The following is a 22150-nucleotide window of genomic DNA, read 5'->3' as shown; positions in this document are numbered from 1 at the left end:
AGTATTTTATATAGTTCACTCTGCTGTTTAAATGAATCTTCACTTGATGTCTGCTTTGTCCCCCTGTATTTTCAATAGAAGACTGAAAATTGTAGTGTTTTGACCGTTCTTTTTAAGTTCTTTTTCTGATGTCCATTTCATTTTAATAGCTTTCATTGGAGAATCAGGATTTCGAGAAAAGTGAGCAGTGCAGTGGTGTGTCTGTTCCTTTGGTTAGTTAGATCTCATTCATTCATTCATTCATTGACTTTTGAGACCAGGTGTCATTCTGTAGCCTGTGTTGTTCTGGAACTTCAGGTTGACCTTACACCTGCAGTGATCCTCCCGCCTCAGCCTCCTGAATGGTGGAAACACGGTGTGTCACTCCCAACATTTGCATCAGCTTTTAAAAGTGAAGTAATTTTCTTACAGTTTAGCACTTTGGGGAAACAGAAATTACCTTCTGCCTTTTAAATGTTACTTTTATGTCATGGGCATTAACATTTACATCTATTTTAGTATATTGAACTATTATTATTTTATAATGAAATACTGCTCTTCTGAAGGTGAAAAGTAAAAATTCCAAAGATTTTTTTTTTTAAAACTCTTAGTAGAGTTCTTTCTGAAATACATAGATAACTGTGTGTAATGAAATGCTGTTTGCAAGTGTATCTTTTTTTTGGCTTGATCAGTTGGCTGTGTGGCAATAGTTTTATCTATTGAGCTCTAGCCTGGTTCATTAACTGTACAAAAGTAATTGATACAAATTTTATCTTTGAATTTATAGCTTAAAATCTCAGAGGAGCAGAAGAAACACAGTTATCAAACTTTGTAATAAATAGTAATCGAAGTATTATGGTAAAAAAGACTGAAATTACTGTGTATCTGGAAGACCATCTGCATGCTGGCTGGCAGCCAGGGTTAGAACTTTCTAAAGCGTGGAACACTCTGTTCACAGGAAGCCCTGCCCAGCTCCAGCAGTAGCAAGCGTGCTTGGAAGAGCCTCTAGGGTTCTTGGTCTTGAAAACCCTTTGACAGGAGGAGTCTCAGGATGATTTATCGTAGATAAGTAAAGTATTTTTCACTGCCCTTTTCCCCCCTCATAATCATGCATTTGAGAGTACAAGTCTAAGCTGGTCAGAAGACCAGAATCACAGGATCTGTGAGCAAAGTGCAAGCTCCTGGCTTTCTTTAGGGCTCCAGTTAAGGGGCAGAGCCAGCACCCATTCAAGGAAGCAGGTGCTTTTCTGTTTTTGGTAGCGGTTGTCTCTACTTGCTGTGGGACCCTTTAGATTGATGTCTGCTTTTCCCTGGTGCCCGCAGCTTGTGGTTATGGTCGTAAATCAAGGGCAGCAGTGTGCTCGCTTCCTCATGTTATAGTTGTGCCATGTGATGGGGGAACATGGTACATGTTCCTTCCTGTTCTGACTTCCAGATGTGGCACACTCCCTGGCTTCACTTTCTGCTGACTCCTGGTCTGACTTCAAATGCCCACTGAAGTCCACAAAGGTTTTTTGGACCCCTCTTGCTAGTGCCACCACAGTGTGACACTCTGCTCGGAGAGCTCTGGATTCTGTTTGGCTACTGTGACTCTGGCCTGTCCCTTTATCTGGCTGGCAGTGTTGAGCTGAAGGCTGTGTGAGCCTCTGGGTCTGGTATTCTCAGCCCTCCCCTGCCACCTACCCTCATCTCTCTCAGCCTGTGTGCCAGTACCTTACTGTCATTAGAAAAACTTGCCGATCGGCCTCTCCTTATATTTTCACATTGTGTTAGCTGGTCAGGAGAGTTTTCAGAAGTTACTTTCTGGTCTGATAATAACTGCCCCCCCCATGTGATTAGTTAAAAAAAAAAAATGTGTTACTCTTTCAATATCCTCGGTGTCACTTCCTGCTCTAGCCATGTATGAGGCACGCTCTCATGGAGAGGCACTGCCACCATGTGGACCCGGAGAATATTGCGACGAAGTTCTTTGAGCTTAACTTTGACGTAGATGAGGAATTAATTGCTCCATATTGTCCTGTTCATTAAGAATATTCCTAAAGGGCCTGCAAAACAGTTTAGTTAGTAAAAGTGCTGCTGCCAAGGCTGATAAAACCTAAGTGATCCTCCCAGGACCCTCACAGCAGAAGGAAAGAATCTGCTTCTATAAGTTGCCCTCCATACATGTACCGTGGTGCACTTCCCTAATAAATAAATAAATGTATATAATAAAATACTTTAAAAATGAAGCCTGTTTTTAAAACAAACAAACAAACAAACAAACAAACAAACATTATAACATTTCTCAGAGATTGACATTTGGATCTCTTTGTTTTAAACTTTCTTTTTTATTGTTGTAAAAAATGTCATTGTAATTTTGATAGAGACTACATTAAAACTGTATGAAGTTGAGTGGCATAGATATTTTAATGATACAGATTCTTCCAACAAATGTACTTAAGATATTTTTAAAAAATTGTTTCCTCTTCAGTTTCTTTTATAAATACCTAATAGTTTTCTATGTATTGTGCTTTTACTTCTTTGATTTAAATTACTTGTATATATGTATATTAAAGTTTTACAAATGGGATTGTTTAAATTTCTTTTTTTGGATGGTTTAGTTTTATTTTAAGAGATGCTAATGATATTTGTGAATTGATTTTTATACCTTATAGCTTTATCAAATTCATTAATTACTTTGACGTTCTGTATGCCGTATTTGGAGATTTCAGTATATAAAAGCGACCATATGTGAACAAAGATAACGTAATGACTTCCCTTCTTATTTGCACGTTTTTATTTACTCCTCATTGGTAGTTTCTCAGCCTAGAGCATCTGTGTTGAATAGAAATGATGGTGATGATGGTGGTCGGCGCTCATGCTTTTCTGAAAACCATTTCAGCATTCCATATTGAATATGATATTAATTGTTGCTGTGGCCTATATAATTATAATTTTATTGAGACATTTTCCTTGTATATGTAATTTGGGGATATATAATTTACAATATTTTTATGCTCTCCTAATTAGCATTCAACTTTGGAGAATTATACTTTTGTAAAATAGTTTATGATCTTAAAGATTTAATTTAAGATATTAACATAGTCATACATGAATTTAGTAGTTATTATTATTGGGTAAAGGCAACTATTTAAATGCAAGTATCTACTGATATTCACTACAAGCCAAATAAGTAAGAACAAATAATATCACATAAGCCTAAGATTTACAGTGTGACTATGAGAGAATATACTACACAGGGGGAACAACTGTCTGAAGTTGATACTATGTCTTTACCTATGTCTTCATCTTTTCTAGAATAGATTGGCCATTAAAACACACACACACACACACACACACACACACACACACACACACCATAGAAAGCATGGGTAAACCAGGAGCATATGAGCTTAGTTGAAGTTACAAAGAACAATCAACTCCCTGTTATGGAAATACTGGCTATGGTTAGCAGGACAGTTCTAGAATAGACTTAACTATTTTTAAGCAGAAAGAAGTTATTTATTTTTGGCAGTGGGTGGAAGTAAGAATTGCATGAGAAGATTCTGGAAGAATTTTGGAGGATGTTGACAATGTTATATCTTAAATTTACTTCATACTCTGTATTAAAATGTTTTGATATATGATCCATTGATTCTTGTGGCAAATATCTTTTCTATAAATTTGGTCAACGCTGGGATAAGTACTGAGCCAAAACAAAACAAATTTCACAGCCTCAGGCAATGTTCTTCTTATGGACCATAAACAGTCCCACCAACGGAGACTTTGTAAGCCTTTCAGAATCATGAGTATTTGAGTGAATTTTCTATATTATTAATAATAGAAAACCTAAGCTATTTTTCCATGGCAGAACAAGCAGCACCTAAGAATTTGCATTAACAGTTTGCTGGAGCCACAATCAGACACCACATCTGTTTGTGTGTATGTTCATTTGAAGTTATTTTCACTCTGGAATAATTTGTTAAAATTGGGTGATCTCTGTCGTTTTATAAATCACCCTATGAAATGGTTCCTCATGGATATGTTGGCATTCTGGGTGAATTTACATGATTAATGAAGATTAAAGTTTATTAAAAACTTAAATGAAAGATAAAAAATTTACTTCATACTCTATCAAATATGTGTCTTTATACTATATCAATTTTATACCAATGTTTAATACTGGTTAATAAAAAGTATACAGAAGTAGTTAAATTATAACTATTGATCTCAGAAAAAATAATATACAAAAATTAATAAAGTAGAAAAAGCAGTAGGAGAGATGAAAATTTTGTCACAAAGAATATATATTAAAATATTAATTTTAGAATAAAATTACTGGTATATAATTGGTATATATTTTTTCTCTATTATTTTCAAATTTTGTGTATTTATACTTTTCCACAATAAAACAGTTCTGAAATTTAAAAAAAAAAAAAAAGAAAAAGAAATGGCAAGACTAAAATCCTGCCAGCACTTAGTTCTCTGCTGGCACAGTAATCAATAATTGAGAAAGCTCTCTTTGGGCACAGTAATCAAGAACTGAAAATACAGAGACACTCTTTAATATGATGCAAGGAAGGTCACTTCAGCTACCAGCAGTCAGGTGTCATAGAGTGAGTGCATGTATTGACGTGACTGAGTTAGCATTGTAATGGGGAAAACGCTAAGTGATTACTTGCCACCTTGGTGACTGTGTCAAGTGAACTCAGGGAAGCTAAGAAGAAAGCGACTCACTCTACCAGAGAGATGCTCACTCAGAGGACCCTGAATGGTGATTAAAAACTTCATTTATCATAGAAAAGGTACTATCGAAAGCAGAAACATCAGGTTTCTTCAAAGGCTCTGAGGAATAGGTAGAGAAAAAGTGGTGTGCCACATGAGTGTGAGCTGTCAGCTAGCTGGACAGAGGTAGTGGAGGGAATTAGTGTTTTTCTTTTCCTTCAGTCTCAGCTGGCAAAGCTAAGCTGATTTAAATTTTTGTATTACAGCTGATGTAACTTTGTAAGAAGCTGGTGATGCCTGACAGCAGGCTTGCTTTCTTTTGCCTTCTATTTGCTATTGGGCCTCAATACTGAGATCTTTGAGGAAGAGCCTGTCAGTGACTATTGTCTCAGATATTTGTTTTAAAGATACTTCAGTCAGCTGCCCATTAAATGATCAGAACCTAGGAAATCGAGTGGGAACAGATAATCTCGAAATTTAGCATTGTGGATAATTCATGAAATTTGAGAGTAACTGGATTAGTTCAGAAAACAGTGACATCATTGGTACTACTGCAACTACGGTTTGTACCGTCAGACTTCCATTGCCAGTGTGTGTCCAGGAGAGGTTTCACTTTTATTTTGTATGTCTGTTTGTTCATCTATACTGAAAGAACACTGTTCTTACAACTCTAGTTTCATTTTTAAAAAGCAAACTTTTCACTCCACACAAGTAAAAGTAAGATTCTCTGGTAGCAGCTGCCCTAGGCATATACTTCGAGGTAGGAGACAAGCACGGCTGGTGCAATGCTTTGTGAAAGTCAAAGTCCAACAGAAGCAGATTTCTAAGCATGGCATTTTTACATCAGGCAATTTTCAGAGTGGAAAGTGAACATATTCTGTAGAGAGTCGATAGCAAACAAAGAAAGGAAGATTTGTTTCTAGCTCACACTCTTTCTAGACCATCTTTAAAATAGAATGTACTATTTTGTATTCTTAGTTATTATTAGCTTACTATAGTAAAACCTCAAATCCTAAGAGGGACGGTACAACAGTAAAGACATCATGTCTATCTTGGCACGAAGTATGTGGCTAGTATACTCAGTAAGTATTCTCTGATTGAATAGTCTCTGCCAATGCTTGCTCACAAAACATGGCTTCTGTGGGCTGGCCCCAGATTCTCCTGGGAAGAGAACAACTGTCTCTGTTACCTTTGCATTTGTAAAGGACACTGCACATGATGCCTTTGAGTTCCATCATTGCAACAAGACAGGTAATCAGTAAGATGAAGGCTTATTTTATCTCACAGTTGCTCACAGTCACTGCTTATGGGTCTGCAGTGAGGTACAGTGCATCCTGGTGAGGAATGGTGGCTGAGAAAACTGCTTCCTCTATGGTGGCAAGAGAGACCGAGTCCCGCAGCTCCATTCAAGGATAAAACCCCAGTGACCTAGTGTCCTCTTTCTAGGTCCCCAAAATTAAAGGTTTTGTCACCTCTCAGTAGTAGATCGTAGGGCTCATAATGAAGCCTCTAACACATGGGCCATGGAAGGATGCATACTTGAACTGGGACAGCACCTGTCAGACAAACTCAAATGGGTAGTGATTGAGACCCATTTTCTCATTGTTTTCATCCCCTTGAATCTGCTCCGTAGATTTCCTGATAGGAAGAGTCAACCTAATTACAGGTAATCAGTGGCTATTCAGGGAGCTCAAACACATGCTGTCAAGGTTCTTCATCTGCTTTGCGCACAGATTGCCTGTTGGTTGGTGTGTGTTCTGTGATAGGTGACAGGGTGATGGTGTTGACAAACTTCACACTCACTTTGTCTGTATTAATTTGTCTTTAGAGATCACAGATTTGAAATCACTGAGAGACCAATCACAGTTATGTTCTCCATGTCACCACAGACCTTGGCGTCATGTGTCATGCTTTTAAAAGATGGAATAATTATTATTTGTATGCAGTTGTCATTGTACATTTAGTCCCGTTGACTTGCCTAAGGCTATGTACATGAGGATAAAACTTAATGTCGAACGTTTTCAAGATTTGATTTCCCTAGGGGCTGGAGGGATGACTCCGTTGTTTAAGAGCACTGCCTACTCTTCCAAATGCCATAGATTCAGTTTCTGGCATCCACATGGCAGGTCATGTTTGAGTGTGACTCCAGTTCCAGAGGATTGAACACCCTCTTCAGGTCTCTACAGGCACCAGCCATGCATATAGTAGTGCATGGACATATATGCAGGCAAAACACCCATGCACGTCAAATAAGTAAAAAAAATTAAAGCTTAAAACAAAAAAATTCATTTATTTATAACAGATTAAAATATAATTACAAATCTTCCCTTTCCCTCCTCTCCTCTAATACAGTGCTTTTATTTTTTTGTTATCAGAAAAAGTTGAAACTAGTTTTGAACCTTATAAATTGTAGCCTTTTTACTTGCCGCAGACTAGAAGGTTATAATAACACAGTTGTCTTCTATTGAGGAAGATGCAATGGTTAACATTGTCACTTTGGTACTACTTAGGCTCTGGATGACTTAACAGCTCCTTCCCTATCTGTGTGCATTTAAATAGAAATGACTACCACTAGGGGGGTGCCTTGAGTCAGGCAGAGACATCTGTACAGTGGAGTCTTCACAGAGGAGAGATACTGTCCACAAATCCATAAGACTGTATTACTTTCATTGTCTTCTTTGATAAGAGGAAATGAGCAGCTGTCTAGTTACTGCATACATATTCATAAAGACACTCGGAGAATACTGTGTGGTGGAGAAGTCTGGGAAAAAGGTACACAGGGAAAGGCTTGAATGGACTGGGTTTCATGAAAGTTTGTGGTATTATTATTATTAATTTTACATTTCAAATTATATCCCCCTTCCCGGTTACCCCTCCACAAATCCCCTATTCCATCCCCCCTCTCCGCCCTCCACTTTGCCTCTGTGAGGGTGCTCCTTCACCCACTCACCCACTCCCACCTCACCCCTCCAGCACCCCCCTATGCTTGGGCATCAAGCTTCCATAGGACCAAGGGCCTCCCCTCCCATTGATGTCAGATAAGGCTACATCCCATTGATGTAAGGTTCCCATTGATGTCAGATAAGTCTGCTACATATATATCTGGACCCATGGATCCCTCCATGTATACTCTTTGGTTGGTGGTTTAGTTTCTGGGAACTCTGGGTGGGTGGTCCAGTTAGATGATATTGTTCTTCTATGGGGTTACCACTCCCTTCAGCTTTTTTATTCCTTCCCCTAGCTCTTCCATTGGGGTCACCAGGCTCAGTCCAATGGTTGGCTATGAGTAACTGCATCTGTATTGGTCAGATGCTGGCAGAACCTCTCATGGAACAGCCACACCAGGCTCCTATCAGCAAGTGCTTCTTGGCATCAGCAATAGCATTGGAGTTTGGTGTCAGCAGATGGACGGATTGCTGGGTGGGGTGGTCTCTGAATGGCCGTCCCAAAAATACGGAACACTTCAGGAATTTGCGTGTCATCCTTGCGCAGGGGCCATGCTAATCTCTGTATTGTTCCAAATTTAGTAATGTGTTCCCAAAGTGAACACAAGTTTGTGTTTTTTGTTTCACTGAAACAAGTGAAAGTATTTCCCACTCAAAAAATTAGACAGAAAAAACAAAACCTGAAATGACAGGTACTGATATATCTAAGGAATATTAAAAACATTTAAATAAACTAGCGAGTATTGTTAGCATAATGTATTAGTGATAATAGTGTTAAGAGCGCCTCTGATATTTCAGGAATGGTATTTTAATATGTTGTATACTGTCGCCTTTTGTGATTCTGTGCGCAGTAGTATGAATTGCTATACCATCTGCTATATGTTTTTTGATTTTCTATATATTGCTATATATTTGATTTTTGCTATATATTTTTTGGTACTGTGGATTATCATCTGATTTCTGTTGTCTTTTTTTCCTCCAGTCCTGATGATATTGGCACCTGCTGGTATATACTTCTGTCTGGTTCCGTGTTCATTAAGGAGTCCATGTTTCTTCCAAGGAGCAGGTATGGTGTAGAGACACAACACAATGATCGTGAAACTTGTCCTGCAGAATTGGTTTATTTTGCTCCTGATACAGTCTATTGATACAAAGCAAGGCAGTACTTTGGCCTTGTTACACATAAGATTTTTTTTTAAATCTTGTTTTTATGTCATAAATACTGTTCTAATTTCCTTAGCTAGGGATCAGTGAAAACATGGTGACATGAAAATTTGTTAAATGACTATGTCAGCTGTTTTGGGACATTTTTGATCATAGTACATAACATTAGTTTCAGGTCAACTTTGGTAAAAAAAGAACTAACCTATGGGAAACGGTGAAAAACACCTGAAGACAGCAAGGAATGTTCATTGAGACCACAAGGGACTAGAAGTGAAGCCAGGAACTGTCTTTGACTTCACTGCCTCTAAGGAACATATGGCCGGCCTCTCGGTTTCGCATCTGTGTGGATTGATTGGCTTTGTGCTTCCTCTCCCTGAGACTTTGCATGTGTGTGCTGACTGTTGATTTATGACTTTTTGTCACAAAGACTTATGCTGTTTGACTATTTTCCTTGGAAATTTTAGGATGTAATCTGATTGGCTTAGCGGGTCACATATGCACCCCTGGTCCAATTAATTATAACCAGAAAGGCTTATCTCCTAAAACATGCCCCACCTGTGTTAAGGTTAGCTAGCTACTGAGTTTCAGGAGACAGTCCTTTCTTCCTTATTAGGAATTTGTCATAACTAGCCCTTTATGTTACTAATATTTAAATTGATTAAAATATAGTCTCTCTGTCACCTAGCTTTTCTGCAAAAATATTCAACTATATTCTGGTTAAGTTAAAATATTCAACTATATTAAGGTTAAAATCCTTTGAAAGGATTAGGGTAATCTTAAGAATTTATTTTAGAGGCTGGAGAGAGTGCTTGCTGCTCTTTCAAAGGGCCCAGCTCTAATTTCTAGCACCCATGTTGAGTGTTTCATCTGCAGCTTTAGGTTCAGGGATTCAACCCCCTCTTCTGGCATTCTGTGCTCATGTGCACATACATGCACACAGTGTCCTGCATGCCAAGCCCAGACACACAGATGTCAACAACAACCTGGGAACCTTAGTGTGTTTAAGGCATTAGCTCTTTTTGGAAGAAGGTCTGTGTAGAGGAGAAGCCTCAGATTTGTAATCTTCTGGAAGGAGCAAGTCACAGTTACTAATTTTCGCACACACTGGTCAATTGTTTATAAACACTTTTCTTGGATCAGAAGGTTTTGCCAGCTCCCACTAGTCTGAAGCATTGGCTCTTGTCAATAACACATTCATTCAGGACATCATCCACTCCTTACACACTCACTCAAAACTTCCTGTGCTCCTCACACTTACATGTAGACAGGCATGCCCATTCACATAAATAATTCATGAGTCTTGAAAATTTTATTTTACAGATGTGAACTTTTTTTTTTTCCCAAAAAAAGTCAGACCTAGTAAACCATGGAGAGAGGTGGTTTTACACTGTATACTAAGGCTGGCCTGGGGGAGGTGACAGGAAGGGGTGGGGTGTGCCCTGGAGGCCAAAGGGCTAGTAAAAGAGGTTGCATGCCTCTCTTGGCTTCTGCTTCCCAGGGTCAGACTGGCAAGCTTTATTCTTTTGAGAAAATGATCCAGTAGGGGCGGGAAGCCTGTTTGCTCTCTGTTCTTGTGGTAGTGGCAGTGCCTCACAGCACTGGTTGTAATAGTAATGTTATGGTAATAAAATGACTCAAACAGTCAAACAACTAGAATTTCTGTACTGTACTTCATTCACCAGGAACCATTAGAAACACTTTGATATGTCGAGTCTTTGGATCTCACATAGCTTTGCACAGGCAAGGGTATTTTGGTTGTGTAGGGATTTATACCTCCCAGAAGGCAGCCTAGAATGCTTGTGGATTCTAGAAGTAATTTTACGAGTTCTTTTCGCAGAGGAAAGACAGATAGTAATCCTGTTTTTCAAACACATGACATGGCATTTCATCCCTCAGTGTGCCTGTCTGACTTAAACTTGTACAGGAAAATCCTGGTTGAGGTGTAGGATATTTGTAAAAATTACATGATTTTGGTGTAAAAAGAAATTACAAACAAACTTTATAGATTTTCAAAGGAAAAGGAGTCAGTTCCAAGATAGTCATTAAAGAATGACTGTCTCTAATTGGTGTTCTAATGGTTTCCATTCTGAACTTCATTGTCCTTATGTGGAGGGTATGTATGCACTGGTGGTCCACGTGAGTAAGAACACTCTCCACATAATAACTCTCCATCCTGTTTATCTCCACTAAAGAATGTGTGTATGCATATGAATACTGCTTCATAACATTAAAACATCTTTATAAAGGGTTACTCTTGATATCTTTCAGTGTCTGTAACTTTCCACAGTTTAGTTCAGTAATTGGAAATGGTATTTAATTTTTTACCACGAATCCTACTGTAACTGTAACGAGTGTGATTTGGAATTCATGCATGTTGAAAGATACCAGTAAAGCCTTCAACACTGTAATCATCTTGTTGAGATATCTGCCACACAAATGAAACTTGTAGATGAAGCTCTAGGGGGAAGGGCGGACAACCCTGTGATGGCATCTTACCAGCCACCATCAGTCAAGTGACAGCTTGTTCCAGCTCCTGGAAGGAACCCAGTGTTCAAAAAGGCTGCTGCTCTGCAAGAACGAGGACTTGCAGTCCAGACCTGTTCCGTGAGCACATTGCTCTCGGAGTATTCTGAAGGATGACATAAGTTGCTCTTTCTCTGGCTGCATGTCAAATGCTTGTGAGTCAGGGTTTTAATGGGATGAAGAGACAGTCTTCAGACTGAGTGACAGGCCAGAGCTATATATAGGCCGTTCCTTCATGTTGCACCTGGTGGCATTTGCTCTGCCCCAGTTGTTTGTTTCCTTGGGTGATGTTGCCTTAGGAATGGTTCTAACGTGGTTTTAATAGGAAAGAGTCAGTGTGTTGGAGCTGTAATAAAGGCTGCCGCAGAGATTCATGGGTAGTTCTTTCTCTAGAAAGCACGGAGGAGAGGTGCTTTCAGTGTGGAGGAGATGCTAATAGCAGTCCAGTTTTTATGAACTTAGTTTTCAGTCAGATCTCCTCACACATCTTTTAAAGTCATATCCTCTACAGTGCAGAGCAATCAGTATACAGACACTTCCTTTCCTGTTTGTGCTGTGGTCAAGGTACAGGTTGTAAGCTTGAAGGAAGAAGCCCATTAACCCAAGTCATTAGCCTTAGCATGTGGGAGGTGCCAAAGGATTGTAATGAAGGCTAGGAATCAGAGACTTGCAGTGTGTGGGGCTTAGCATCTAATTTACTAAATTAATCTGTTAAGGTGCTTTAAGTCTGTTACAATGGGCACTGTAATATCAGTGAAGATTGTGGGCCTATTTGTGTTTGTGGGTTATTCCATCTTATTTTTGACTGTGTTTGATGGAGCTCAGAATCTTAATCATGTCTCCCATTTTTTTTTTTCAAACTTGAATAAAAACTTGCATTGTGTGCTACAGAGTGATCTCATAATCAGTCCTGGAGTATATCAGGGAAGCCTGTCGTGTAACGTAGTACATGTTTGGGAAGGTGAGGAAATTGTATATGAAACATGGAAAAAGCTGCCTTGTGTCATGAAACAGGTAGGCAGTACAGTGGAAAGCAATGGAGAAGCTCAGAAGGCAGAGCCCTTCAAATATACGGATGGAGATACGTATTCATTCATTCTGTGGCCTAATCAAGGGCAGCTCTTGTTGGAGGTGATTTTTGAGTTGATTTATAATTTAGATCATTGGCAAGTGTTTGGAAAGGAAATCTGGTCATAGCAAAGCACATGAGTGATAGCATCAAGAGTGATTGAAGGAGGGCCAGCCGAATTTTGCCAGTAGCTTCAGTGAAAGCAAAAGAATGGAGTTTGTCTGTGTGAAGAAGTGGCAGAAACGTTGCTAGTGGTGGCAGTCCTGGGAGGTCTAGTTCACAAACCTCAGAACTTAATTGGGAAGGCAGTGAAGTGTGTCTCAGGCAGCATTAGCAGGAGGTTGGAAGGAGTGTGTTCAGTGTTTATGTGTGTTATGTTGATTGTGTCCGTTTAAAATTAGTGCTTTATTTCACCGGTACCAAACATCTACAATCTTTAAAAATTAAAATTGTGGTATAGTCCTCTTAATAATCACATTTTTTATTGGAGCCAACAGCTATAATGAGGATAAGTGGAGAAACAAGACATTTAACTTGTCAGTCCCGAGAGACTGCAACACTGTTGTCGTTATATTTCATATGACAGACAGGGCACTGTTTGAGCTGAAAATCACAGGCACAGTGCGCCACACAGCTACATTATAAGCAGTGATGGCTCTGAGAACTTGCTAATGGTGGTGAAAGAGGGTAAAGCAGTGGGTGCCTCCCTCTGTGCTCATGGGATGGAGATTGAGGACACATTTAAATGTTTCATATTTTGCATAAAGAGTTATAGGGTTAGCTGTATTTTTAAGAAGTACAAATTTGTTAAAAATCATGTGATATCTTATTAATTACCTTATTAATCTTATGAATTAATTAATACGGCATTTAAATAACTCACTAACATATTATGTTGCAGAGGGGTGGCCTTATTGGATATTAAGTGTATTCAAAAGGTATATAGGTATAAAGAGAAGTGGGGACTAGGGTTTGAAAAGTGTGTGTGTTCAGGGAAGCTTTACCCCCAGGAACCAGTAAAAATCACGATAGTGCAGGAACAAAGCATGGAAAGGTAAGACTGGTTCTTCAGGAGAAATGAGGCACGCAGTAACAATTCCAGACCATCTTAAAGCTGTCCTCATTGGGTTTCAGAAAGAAGCATAGGGCCATATGTAACTTTTTTCCTCGTGAGAAGTACTGCCTTAAAGATTAGGTGAAACAACTCTCCAGGAGATGTGCTCGTGCATGCCTTTAGTTCCAGCACTTGGGAGGCACTGGTAGGAGGATCTTTGTGAGTTTGAGGTCAGCTTAGTCTACATACTGAGTTCCAGGATAGCCAGAGCTACATAGGGAGACCCTGTGTCAAGAAATGACAGCGTTGATGACGATGGCGGCGATGACAGTGACAACAGCAACAAGTGAAGCTACATGATGATAGGTCTTTTCTTTCATTTTAGTGTGGTTTTGTGTGTGTGTGTGTGTGTGTGTGTGTGTGTGTGTGTGTGCCCACATGTGTGTGGAAGCCAGAGGGTAATTCTTGGGCCTTTCTGTCGCTGCTGGCTGGCTGCCTTGTATGCTTCAGTCTTTCTGTCTCCACCCCAGCACTGAAGTTACAGAATCTGCTGCTGCTGGCTTCTTAAGTGAATAATGCAGTGTAAGTCCCCATGCTGACGTGGCAAATGCTTTACCAGCTGAGCTGTCTCCCCAGCTCTCACACTAAAATCCTTGTCTGGAATGGGCAGCCTCTGCTCTTGGCTGCGCCAGTCAGGCTGTGTAGAGCTACTGATTTCAGGTGTGTGTCACACCGTTCATTGTCACATATTATTGCTGGAGCAAGTGATTCCAGCTTGTAGTTCAACAGTTAATGACAGTAGTCAGCTAGGCATGGAGTTAGAGGAGTTTCTTTTTAAATTTAAAATGTTCAATTTGATCTATATCGACATCTGTAAGAATATGTGTATAGGTGAGTCTTCAGTAGAAATTAAAGTATACATATACATACATAAAAACCATTTCTTTGTGTGAGTTTGTATGTCAGTCTGCTTCCTTGGTCAGAGCTGTTATCTTATTGCTAAACCAGTGAGTGGTATGTTTTAACAGCTGATCAGACTGTATTGCATTAGACTTCACGGGTGAAGTATTATCTTTAGCAGATAGTTATCAAGAATGAGCACTACATGTATTGCTCTAACCCCGCCACCCCGCCAAAACCCCAACCAAACAAGCAAAAAACCCCAAACACCCAAATCACCTAACCAACTAAACAAACAAACAAACAAACAAACAAGCAGAACACCCCAAATGGGCAAAATCCTAATCACTCTAAAGAATAGTGTTTCAGTAGTTTCATGTCTCAGAAGCAGAATTCTCCACAAGGATGCCACAGCCCCACTCCTAGTGTTATCCTGACCTCTGCCCTCACACCTGCCCTCTGCATTTCCTTCCTTTTTTTTAGGAGCACTGCTGAGTGAGCACCTCCTCTTGGGACTGCTTTAAGTGAGGGGCAGACCTGCACAAAGGTCCTATTGTCATGCCATCAGAGCCAATAATTAAAAAAAAAAAAAGTTTCCGTAAAGAAGTTTGGTTCAGTGCTGCCCGGAGATTCAGTAACACGGAGTCGAGATGGAGCTTTTGGCTAAGGGATGGTGAGAGACACACCTGGGGAAGGATACCAGTGGACTGAACTGGTGAAAGAGAAAATGTCATCATCAAGAAATATCATTGGGGTGGCTGGAAAGATGGCTCAGAGGTTAAGGGTTCGATTCCCAGCACCCACACCGTGGCTCATGAATGTTCATAACTCCAATTCTGGGGGTTCTGACTCTCTTTCCTGGGGTCTGTGTGGACCACAAACAAGGAGGGGGAACTCCCCCTTTCCTCCCACACAAAATACACTGAAAAAGAACTGTCCTGGTGAAGAGGAGCAGGAAACCCATTGGAAATGATCCAGAACAAGGGCACATGGAAGGGATGGACCAGAGGAGAGAATATTGAGCTGGCAAAACCCATGATTGTGTGCGTGTGTTCATTTAAGCATGCATATATGCTTTTGAAAGTGTTCCCCCTTGTATTTTAGGCTTAAAGTGACTGGACCTCAGTTTATAGATTTGGGGGTTCACTATTTGGAAGTATTGAAAAGGGGTGGTGCCAAAAATGTAGCAGTCACTTAAAAATATTGTTGGATCCTCTGGATTCAGAATTGTGTTTTTTAAACCCTCCCTACAAGTTAAAAATATTTGTAACCATATCATGGTAACTTTCCCTTGGGGGTGGACCACATTTTAATGACCTAAGGTTTTATTTAATGCCAGGGTTACATGGAGAAGTGGTAGTAAGATGGAGAGGTAGTAAGAGGGCTGGTGAGAAAGCCCAGCTGCTGGAGCTGCTTAAGTCCTCACTCTACACATAGTACTAGTAAATACAAGTTTGAAACAAAACAGAATGAAGTAGCAAAGTGGAAGAGAGGGCCCAGGGGGGCTCACAGGAAGAGTTTGTGTTTGCTGTGTGTTGAATGTCCTACCAAGCTCTGGTTAGCCTACTGTGCTCATTAGTTAGTTTTGGTAGCATAGACAGGGATGGTGGCTAGGTTTTCTCTTGGTGAGAACCTTAGGGTACAGACCCTGGGTGGTTTTCTAGTGGCAACATATATAAAAAAGCAACAGGCTGTTTGTCCTCCCTTGTTGCTATTAGTTATAGCTTCCAAAGATGCTGCCGAGCTTTGGTTTCGTGTCTTTAACTCAAATCTCAAAGCAAGAAGTAAGGAAGAAATTCAACTTTCCCAAGATGGTCCCCAAACCAGATGCCTTAAACAAAGTACAGGCCACTCAGGATTCTGGGATATGTAGTTTTTAGTGAGACATGGCTAATTGGGTAGGTGAACTTGTCTCCTATATACCTGTTAGAGTTTCTCCATTTTTGTTCATTGTCTTCTTTACTAGATAGGTCAGTCTTGCACTCAGCCTGTGTTCATGCTTCTCATCAGCTTAGCACACTGTCATGGGTCTTGCATCATCTGTGATTCCTATGTGTCCTGCCAAAAGTTGACGAACTCCTGGTATTCCCACAGCAGGGACACGGTAAAGGTATCTATTAAAGGTTTCAAGGAAATGCTGGGAGAGTTCCAAATAAGGCAAAGAAAACAATGAAGCAAATGTGAATGTGGTTTGAGAACAGTTAATTTAATTGCAGATGTAGTGTGTCCAGTTTAAACTTAAAAATAAAATTTATTTCGACATTAAAGTTATCAGACGAAATACATCCGTAGAGACAGTGGTAACTATATTAAAACAACCCCTTTGTGTATTAGTCTATTTTTTTGCTTTAGTATTAAAAAAAGTCCCAAAACGTTCAGAAACATTTCACGTTATTTGGATTGTTCTTTCTTCTCTTAAGTTGTATTCTGAGGTGATATCTGAGGCACAGAGCAAAGGTGTTCTCTAGGGAGGGAGCTCAGTTGTTGGCTCAGGCTGGGAATTGGGTTGCTATAACTACAGCACACAGATGTGCTGTACATATAAATACAGGCTTTTGTGGTACTTGGGATCCTGACATTGGTAGTGTCAAGTAAGTGGCCTTAAAGAACAGGATTCTTAGGTTTGTGTGTATGTGTGAGAGCGATTGATGCTGTACCAGTTGTTATCACATGCTTGAGGGTCAGAGAATTGTTTTCTCCATCCTAGGTATAAATGTGTGATGGTTCGTTTTGTCATGGTTGTATTTCTCTTACATAAAAGTATTATTATTGCACTTATGAAGGTCTTCAGATCTGACCTATATCAGTGAAACACAGAGTTGATTTTCTCTCTTAAATGTTTGAATTATGTGTCTGCTACTACTTGCAACGGAATTCACAACTGTACTTTGTGTCAGTTACTTTTAGAGGAGTGATAGAGGAATGCTCTTTGTGACCTTGTGAGTTCAGTGTCTTAAATATGTGTGCAGAAACTAATGTTGTTTTTAAGGAAACAAATACTTTGCATTGAGCATCCTAATAGGACATAGCATGAGTTAAGGGTTTTGCTAAATGCCATGAAATTGGAATATCTTTGCTACAATAAGAATTGTCAGTTAGTTGTAGTTCTAGGACAATGCATTTCATTTTTTTTTTTATGAATTGAAATGTGTATGCATTTGTGTAGAATTACACTCAACTATAATATATGCCCCACTTAATTTTCTAACGCACCATAAATTGTTTGAATGCATTAGTTGGAATAAGTAAAATGAAGCCAGAGCTTAGATATGTAAGTGCATGTGGATTCTCAATGTTCTTAATTATCAATTAGGATTGTACACACACAGGATTAGTACTATTTCTTTATTTTACTAACACATTTATTACTTTATAGGATTTACCTTTTCTTCAATTAAATGTAAAATAGCAGGAATGCTATTTGGTATTCATAAAGCCTTTTTAAAAATTATGCTTTTGCATTAATAAGGGTTCTCTAGAGGAACAGAACTGACAAAATCTATCTGTATATCTGCATGTGTATCTATATCCACATCTATAAGATTCGTTAGAGTGGTTTACAGGCTGTTGTCCAGCTAGTCCAACAATGGCTGCTCAACAATGGGAAGTCCAAGAATCCAGTAGTTCTTTAGTCTTTGAGGCTGGATGTCTCAGCTTCCCTTCAGTAGGTGCTGGATCCTGAAGAAGTAGGGTCTAATGCTGTTGAAGGAATGGACTTGCCAACAGGAGTGAAGAAGGCAAACAGGCGAAGAGAGCGCTTCCTTCTTCATTTATATAGTCGTTTCTGTGGGCTGCTGCCAGAAGGGGTGGCCCAGATTAAAGGTGTATCTTCCCATCTCAAAAGATCTGAACTTAAAAGTGAGTCTTCCCTCTTCAAATGATTTAATTAAGAAAAGACTCCCTCACAGGTGTACCAAGCCACTTGAATTTTAATTAATTCCATATGTCGTCAACTTGACAACCAAGAATAGTGATCATAGCTTTTATCTTAAGTTTTTGGGTTAAATATTTTGGGATAAATGTTATCTTTCAACTTATTTATGTTCTTATAGCTGTAAACTGCTGTTTATTAATGTATAATTTCATTAAGATAACATTTATTAATTTGTACATTTTGAGATAGGGTTTCACTATATACCTCTGGCTAGCCTGGAACTTGGCATGTAGACTGGGCTGGCCTGGAATTCACAGAGTTCCTCCTGCCTGTGTTTCTGCCTCCAGAGAGCTGGAAAGAAAGGCTGATGCCACTGCACTTAGCCCAGTGTTGGTGCACTTAAAAATTTTTTTTAGCTAGATTTAAAACAGTTCTTTTTTTTAGATTTTTTAAATTTTATGTATATGAGTACACTGTTGCTGTCTTCAGACACATGAGAAGAGGGCATCAAATCCCATTACAGATGGTTTTAGCCACCATATGGTTGGGAATTAAACTCAGGACCACTGAAAGAGCAGTCAGCACTCTTAACCATTGAGCCATCTCTCCAGCCCCCTTAGCTATTTTTAAAATTAGAGCAATGGTCAAACTCTGTAAGAACACTTTCCTTTGTTGTATTGTATAGTAAGTTGTGTGGGTGTTCTCTTGCACAGTGGTATATATTCATCTAAAGAAACAAATTCAGATCTCACTTCAGTTTTCTACAGTTAGCCACTTAGTTATGAATCTAACTTATCTAAGTTTTGGAGTGTTTACCTTAAGAGTTGTGAAGAAGAATTTTCAGGCTTCATAGCCAGTCCTTAGCTTATGTAAGTTACTATGTGTGTGAAAGCATTCTTCCTTGTGGTTATAGCAGATTTTTCATCGATTACCTGCCTGTATGAAGCAGTCATAGTCTTGAAACACTGTAGAGAAGAGCTAGCTGCTTACCAGTCAGAACCAGTAAGTTCTAACTTTTGAAGACCGACTGAGGGCCACTAAGTCGTTGGAAGGAGAGGGTATCTGGGAGACTGCATAGCACACTTACACAGGGTGTGCTGTAGTGATGGCCCCACTGGCATTTCTGTCAGGGTAGAGCTTGATTGGCCGTGCAGCAGAGTACCTTAGAGCGATTCAGAATTACAGACAGGGCAGGAGTTAAGCGATGGTTCTGACATGATTAGACTAACTTGACAGTCTGTAGAGGAATGGTGTCTTTGACAGCTCTAAGGAGACATCAAGGAGAGGTGGATGAAATGAACACAGGTTATTTAGGTATATTGAGTCCCAGGTGTTGACAGATGTGAGAAGCGAGGGCATGGTAACGTGGTAACTGGTTCACCCTAAGGTACGTAGACGGAGGGTTAGGTTAACAGAGAGACACCAAAGGAGACAGAGGGATGAATAGAGTTATGTCTGAAGGTAACAGGACAGACTTTGACAGCTTTAAAATCATGCCTTCCTATCTATCCATCATGACTCCTAAGTACAGAATTACCTCCTTTCCTATCCTACCAGGCTAGGTAGCATATTCCCACAGTGCCAACATAAATGCCAAATTTTCTGGAGCTCATTAAATCTTGTAAAGGAGGATCTCCCTCAAAATACTAATTTATAAATAATAGTTTGATTGCTTCTGTTTTTTCTCTTCTGTGAATGTTAATATGTGTCTGTATGGACAATATGCTTTTATTACTTCTTGGGTACTATGTGGTGTTTATTGGCCTATATTGTGAACCACCACACTGTTCTCCACGGTGGCTGTAGTTTGCATCCAAAATGGTCGCTCAGACGTCCAGTTGCTTCATGTTGTCTCCAGTCTTGTATTGTCAGACTTTTGATACCCACCGTTCTAATAGCTGTGTGATTTACTTGTTTGTTTTTGTTTTTGTGGTGGTGGTTTTGTTTCATGGTAGGCTTGTATTAGGGTTTTTCACATACCAGAGAAGAGATCACCTAGTGAGCTGTGATGTTACCAGTCTGAGATTTTTTTCCATGTATTAATGGCCACCCCTATACCTTTGATGAAATTAGTTCAGATCTTATATTTTAGAAAAAAGTTTTCTCAATCATTGGCCTGCGTCGTCATCAGCATCATCATCATCATCATTTTAAAATAAAAGCCAAGGCTTTAAAAAACACAGTATTTGGGCTGGGGAGATGGCTCAGCAATTAGGAGCACTGACTGTTCTTTCAGAGGTCCTGAGTTCAATTCCCAGCAACCACATCCATCTGTAATGGGATCTGATGCCCTTTTCTGGTGTATCTGAAGAAAGCAACAGTGTACTCAACATATATAAAATAAATAAATAAATAAATAAATCTTAAAAAATTAGAATATTTACTCTGTGTGTGTGTGTGTGTGTGTGTGTGTGTGTGTGTGTGTGTGTGTGTGTGTGTGATATGCATGGGGAAATTAAAGGACAGCCTGTGGGAATCAGTTCTCAGTTTCTACCACCTGGGACCGAGGAATTGAACTCAGGTTCTCAGGCTTGGTGGTAAACACCTGTACCGCTGGCCCTAAACTATAGGTTTTTAATTTTAATTGAAATTTATTTAAAAAAACTTATTTGTATTTTTTACTTTGGGGACCCTGTTTATGACATCTTAAACTGGTGTCACAAAAGTTTTTTTAGGCTTTTTTTTTCCCCCCTAGAAATTTAGTATTACCAATTTTTCCATTAATGTCTAAGATCCATTTTGATTTAATTTATCTGAGTGGCTTAAAAGTTTTTATTTTTGCATGTGGAAGTCAATAGTTTTAGGAAGATTACTTAAAAGAATATATACAATCCTTCCAGGTTATTTATGTATGTGTAGGTGTGTGTGCTGTTTAGAGTGCATGTGGAGTTCAGAGGACAACTTCATGAAGTTTGTGTGGGTTCTGAGCATAGAACTCAAGTCGCCTTCTTGCCTCCACCAAAAGAATTTAATTTATTGAATTACCTTCACATGCTTTTAAAATCTCACTGAATTGTTAATCATTTACATAAAATATTTAACTAAAACCCAAAATATTTAATTAAAAAAATCAATTATCCCTCTGTATGTTTGCCTGCTTTTGTGTAACCTAATGGTACATTTACTTTAAATACCAATTTCGTTCTTTGTCAGAATCGTTTTGTAGCTCCGTCTTCCCTTGTAGATTTAAGATCAGCTTCTTGGTATTGAGAATGCAGCTTAGGATCTGACTGAATTGCCTGAACTGAAGTCAAACACCAGCTTTGTTCATGAGCATAGAATATCTTTTTATTTCAGAAATTTTCCTTTAAAATGTAGGTCATGCATATCTCATATTAGTCTTAATCCTAAGCCTTTCAATAGTAAATCACAAGATTTTACCACTTCCGTCCATAAGAGAAATTCTGAAACAGATTAAACAATGTCAACTGTGTTGCTTTTGGTAGGAAGGGAAGGAACAGTTTACTCATACCACACGTGTGATTCATGAGAAAAACCCTCATTTCCCTCAGCTGAGTTAATCAAGTTGGCATTTTATTACTTGCTATCTTTGTAGTAAACTATACGTATGTGTGAATATTCTTTTCCTTGTTTCAAACAGGTCTTGTGAGGTCCTGTCTCACAGAGGCACGCACGATAGCATTTTACCTCAGGAAGTGTGGTGCATTTGATAGACGGCCATGATTTGATGCCGTTCACGTAAATGTGCTTCAAGACCGAGATGTTTGGTTTTTAGCAGTCTTACCCATTCACCAACTCATTTTATAGTTCTTAATGTATTCTTGTTGTTGTTCTGTGAATGTTACAAAAATTAGGTTGTTTGTGGATAGATACTGGAGCTGAGCTGACTTCTCTGTCTGACTGGATATGCTCAGCTTTGCACAGTGAAATGGTGAAGATTAAAGGGCCATTTTGGTCACAGCACGTGTTTCTGTGCT

General features: G+C 39.2%; 1 protein-coding gene and 1 non-coding gene across 5 annotated transcripts in view; one reads left to right on the top strand and one right to left on the bottom strand.

Annotated features, from left to right (window-relative positions):
- Rapgef2 (Rap guanine nucleotide exchange factor 2) overlaps nt 1-22150 on the top strand; it is a 224518-nt gene that overhangs the window by 79281 nt on the left and 123087 nt on the right. For 3 of the 4 annotated variants that reach the window (XM_076932542.1, XM_076932543.1, XM_034500567.2), the window contains exon 4: nt 8611-8694. In XM_076932542.1, coding sequence (XP_076788657.1) covers nt 8611-8694 — 84 coding nt within the window. Of the gene's footprint in view, nt 1-8610; nt 8695-16888; nt 16930-22150 lie in introns of those variants that run through there. The other variant, XM_076932548.1, reaches the window with a different exon arrangement.
- Nucleotides 8131-8232, bottom strand: LOC117708093 (U6 spliceosomal RNA). Its single transcript, XR_004606799.1, has one exon. It is a non-coding gene; the product is annotated as a U6 spliceosomal RNA (small nuclear RNA).

Source organism: Arvicanthis niloticus, chromosome 4, assembly GCF_011762505.2.
Source record: "Arvicanthis niloticus isolate mArvNil1 chromosome 4, mArvNil1.pat.X, whole genome shotgun sequence".
Classification (NCBI taxonomy): Eukaryota; Metazoa; Chordata; class Mammalia; order Rodentia; family Muridae; genus Arvicanthis; species Arvicanthis niloticus.
Note: the sequence above shows the minus strand (reverse complement) of the source record. Positions and strands in the feature narration are given on the sequence as shown.